General features: G+C 33.2%; 1 protein-coding gene across 1 annotated transcript; it reads left to right on the top strand.

The window, feature by feature from the left end:
* The first annotated feature begins 1,396 nt into the window (after nucleotides 1-1,396).
* On the top strand, nucleotides 1,397-4,706 carry LOC106875807 (dolichyl-diphosphooligosaccharide--protein glycosyltransferase subunit 2). Its single transcript, XM_014924080.2, has one exon. The coding sequence runs from the start codon at nucleotides 1,567-1,569 to the stop codon at nucleotides 3,442-3,444; it is 1,878 nt and encodes a 625-aa protein (XP_014779566.1). The 5' UTR covers nucleotides 1,397-1,566; the 3' UTR covers nucleotides 3,445-4,706.
* The last annotated feature ends 385 nt before the right edge of the window (nucleotides 4,707-5,091 follow it).

Raw genomic sequence — 5,091 nt, 5'->3', positions numbered from 1 at the left:
AAGTGTCAGTGCTTATCCCTAGGTTTTATGGTAGAAGCAGATAAAAACATCTCTGTCCTCATGTGTGCTCCTGCTCCGCTTAGTCCATTCTGTTCTCTCTTTGGATGGAATGCTAGTCCATTGCAGGTAGACTTTCAAAAGTAAGTTACTTATCTATTCCGCAACACTTACAGTTGAGAGAACCTTCTAAGTGAACTTGACTGTTGAAAGTTAGGACGTGGGTCACAGAAAAATGCTGCCTTAATCAAGTTATGAACTATTAACTTCTAGTGTGTCTTTTCTATGTAATCTATTTTCTATCTAAAAATGAAAAAAAATCGAATCTGTAAATTAAAAATTAATATTATCGGCAAAACTTCCTTTTGTACCCCCTCAAAAAACACCCCCTTTAAAAAAAATTTTTTTCTACACAAACCCCTGTTTTCACCTACGGAGAATACGAATCTGCCAAAAAATTGGCAAAAATCGGCATTTTAAAATTACTCCCACCTCTAAATTCTTCATTTTCAACTTTTTTCAGAATATGCAAAAAAATACAGAGATTATAATTCTGAAAAAATTACCAAAAATTTTTTGGGTTAAGGTTTTAGGGTTAGGGGTTTAGGGTTAGGGTTTTAAGGTTAGGATTAGGGCTGGGTTTTAGTGTTAGATTTACTGATAAAAATGAAAAAACGAAGAATTGTGGGGGAGGAGCAGTGGGGGCGGAAACATTTCAAAATTCAGATTTTTGGCAATTTTCAGGAATCTCCATATCCGAAAACGTGGGTTTTTGGCAAAAAAAAAAAAATAATAATAATAATTTGCGAGAAAATGGGTTGGGGACGGAGAAAGTCTTCTCATATTATCTATGAATGTATCATTTTTCGGGAATAAAGAACTCTGTTTATTAAAATAAAGAGTTTATATTAAAATTTCAAATTGCCTCGTGGCAACTTGTATACAAGAAAAGTGAGCTGAGGTAAAGAATACGCACAACACCAGTTTTCGGCCTAACCCTAAACACCGGGCGTGCGTATACTTCCCCTTCGCCGAAAGATGTATATACAATTTGTAACTTGCAGGAAAATATATAGTCATGCCTTTTAATATTCACGCGATATTTTATTTATATCTATTTTTGAACTCAAAGAAACCAAAATAAAATAGAAAAGATTCAACATAATTAAATAAAAATGAAAACGGACAGTTAAACTTCGAACTTTACTGAACCGGAAATAAGAGAATACCTATTATTCCATAAACTGTTCCGCAGTTATTGATGAAAAATATTTTATTTTATTATTCACTTATCATTAAGATTAATGGAGTAATTTTAGAAATTAAAAGTATTTTTTATTTATATGAAATTCGCTATTATTCGCGTGTCAAAACAGAACTGATAGGGGGAAAATATTTTCCTCATTCTCTTCAGCTAACGAACGGTAGAGTGCCACGTTCAAGGCAACACAGATTGCAACTACAGAGAGAAAGGCTGTTGTCGCTCTTTCGGGTATAGTGAAAACAATTCTTTATCATATCTTTTCTGTCTCTATTATCTATGTTACCGACTCTCTGAAATATTTAACAATGCGGACACTTTGCATTTTTGCTTTGTTTACGGCTTGTTTAGCCTTAACACCGTCGTCGTATCTTACGACTCTTGATCTCGCTCGTTTCAAATCTGTATTTGAAGCAGCTTTAACTAGCAAAGATGTTCAAAATACTCACTATTCTCTGGCCGGTTACTTTTTACTAGGAGAAACCCCGACAAATCCTGAAGAAATCTGCAACAGTCTTAAAGCTGATACGTCTAGCATTGCTTCCATGTACCACGTCTCCTCCGCTGCGAAACTCCTAAAAACCTGTAAGGTTAAGATTGACGTCGGCAAAACTCTTCTTACTAATGCAATTAAACCAGAATCTCCTGTTCTGGATATATTCCATGCTTTTTATGCCTTGAAAAATTCTGGAATTCCATTTGATGAAAGTGCTGTACTTGCAGCACTAACTGAATCTTTGAAAAAGGACGATTCACCGGCAAGCCATGGCTACGCCTTCATAATGGCCACTGAACTTAGCGCGGATGTTTCTAAATTTTACGATAGCATCGAAGATATAATTGCACAGGCTGATGAAGTTGATGAAAAATACTTACAGTTCGAAGGAGGACTGTATGTAACGTCTTTGGTTGTTGATGGTGCATATAAATTAGCTGAGAAAATGAATAAAGCTCCTGCTATTTCAGAAGATAAAGTTATAAAGTTAACCAACTACTTCTTAAGTCGCAAGCATGTACACCAACTAAAAAGCGCTTGCCATTTATTGTGTGTTATAAAAACTCTAACTGTGAATTCATTCCATGTACCCATCGCTATCACCCGTGCCAGTTCAGTAGCTGTGAGCCCGATATCTCCCCAGGTTCAAGTTCGTGTTACCAATTTGATGGGTGCTGCTATTGGAAAACTGAGTGTAACAGCTGAATCAGCTCGTCATATTTCGGATGATGCTGTTGTCTTGAGCAAAAAACCATTCTCTCCTACAAGTGATAAAGCTTTGTATGAATTGAATTTCCTACAAAACAAACCAACGCGTGGTTTTTACAAAATCATAGTTAGCGCCGCACCAACTAAACCAGACAAACGTTTCATCGGCATAACTGGAGCTGAGGTTCAAGTGAAAGTGACCACTCATGTAAGTTTGGAAAACATTGAAATTGGAGTTGCAGACAAAGATCAAACAACTGCGACAAGAACAACAAAACTTCAATATCCTAACAAGGCTGCCAATCCTCTCGTAGCAGATTATCACCAAAAGATTCTTATGAAATTTCAACTGAAGGATAAAAGTAATGGTCAACTAATGACTGCCCATCAAGCTTTTGTTAGACTTACCAATCTCAAGACCAAACAAGAAATAATCTTTGTGACCGAAGCAGATAATTCCATGACCAATAAATTTGACTTAGATGTTGGTAGTGGCGCTAAAGACTTTGGCTCTCTATCTGGACGTTATTCCATGGAACTTATTATTGGAGATGCTGTGATTGAAAATCCATTTTCTTGGTACTTAGCAGACACAGTTTTAACTTTCCCCGAAACAACAGTTCCAAGTAAAGCACCAGTAAATCAATATTCTCCCAAACCAACCATTCACCATGAATTTAAACGGCCTGAGAAACGACCACCTAAATTAGTTTCTTTTATCTTCACTGCTCTTGTTGTTCTTCCTATGTTTATCCTCTTTATTCTTTGGGGTAAAATTGGAGTGAATATCTCCAACTTCCCTATGTCTGTAAGTGCTATTGGCTTTCATGTATGCTTGGCCGGTATCTTTGGTTGTTATTCTCTTTATTGGAAATCCCTTAATATGTTCCAAACCTTGAAATATGTTGGATTGCTCTCTATCCCCACATTCTTGTTTGGAAATAGATTACTTAGCAATATAGCTGCCCAGCGGAAAAAATAACTAATGGAACTTTTTTTTTTAAAAAGAAACCATTACATCATTTTTCATTCCAATTTAATAATAAATATAAAATAGTAAAAAAAATTAAAAACAAAAAATAGTTTTCTTTCATCATTGTTTAAAAATATTGGATGTAGTCTTGTTTGTAATATAATTGTCTCACTTAAAGATAAATTCAAAAATTGAAATTTTAATAAGATTATAGTTTTCCAAACTATTAACTTCATATTTAATGTGTATATTTACAACACACACACACACACACACTATCAGTTTGATTTTCAGTTGTCAGGTTTTTTATTTATGGTTGTATACATGATCTCAGATCAGATTTGAATTAGGAATATCTTATGTTGAATGGAGTTCAAAGCCATGGAAAAGGATAATCTTATTAACAACTTACCTCAGATATTTAGTCATTGTTTTAAGCTTTTGTTATATTTTCTTAAAAATGCAAGAAATGTTAGTCTAAGAATTTGTACATTATAAAAAAAAAAAATATCTAAAAAACAAATTAACTCTGTTCTAATCAAAATAACATGCAAATTTTACAAGAGTCTATTTTTGAACTTTTCTCTCATTTTAAAGTGTACTTTAGTCTTTATTTGTATTTAGTACTAAACCTGATAAAAGGGCAACTGGAAAATAAAAATTCTCTGTCCTATACAGCTAGAATAGATGTAAAATATGTATTTTTTTAATGTTTATGTATTTGTTTTGCAAGATTCTTGATGTGAAATCATGTGTTGAAACGGATAGTGTTATATTTTGGGTTGGTCATATTTTGCCAGTTAAACACCTGCATTATGTTTGGTCTTTACTTCAGCTTTATTATTATTTTAGTTTCTTTGTCAAAGCTCTTTCATCACACTTCCTGTGACCTCTTCAGTGATTCTTTATCCCACGTGTCTCCTTGTTCTGCTTATTCCATTTTGTCTAAATGGAATAAGCAAGACACAAGTAGACACGTTGGATACAGAGTCACTGAAGAGGTAAACGGATGTGACAAGAGCTTTGATTAATAATAATAATAAAGCTGAAGTGAAGACCAAATTTATAGTACATGTGTGTTTAATTGGCAAAATATGACCATCCCCTAGTATAACAATATATGTATTTTGTATGAAACAAGATATGATATTTTTTATGTAGGGTGTTTATTTTCCTCTTTTCATTGATCCAGTAACTAGATTTATGTAAACTATATAATTTCTGTTATGTAATTTCTTAATCTTTTGATTTATAAAAAACTTTACATATTATTTTCTCTTGTTATGACATATTTGGTGCAGTTTTCATTACTCGAATCATTTGATTGATAGGCAATTACAGTAAACATACATTTAGAAATTCTTCTATTTTAGGAGGCTTAATCCATTCCTTCAGAAAGCTCTTCTTTAACTTTGAAGAAGTTTAGTGGTGAAATGGATAAGATGATGAACTTTGAGAGTTGTGTGTGTGCATTTTCCAGCGACAATTTTGTTTTGATCCATCTTATAGACTACACACTATTACATTAAAAATTCAGTTACAGATATTCATGAATTTAACTGAGATTTTCTTTTTTTTAATCAATCTTTGCTGTTATGAAAGGAAAAAAATTGAATTTAATTCTTCAAAATATCAGTAATTTGTCTTTCGTAGAAC

Source organism: Octopus bimaculoides, chromosome 5 (assembly GCF_001194135.2).
Source record: "Octopus bimaculoides isolate UCB-OBI-ISO-001 chromosome 5, ASM119413v2, whole genome shotgun sequence".
In the NCBI taxonomy this organism is placed as follows: Eukaryota; Metazoa; Mollusca; class Cephalopoda; order Octopoda; family Octopodidae; genus Octopus; species Octopus bimaculoides.
The sequence above is the reverse complement of the archived record's forward strand: the minus strand, read 5'-3'. Positions and strand labels throughout refer to the sequence as shown.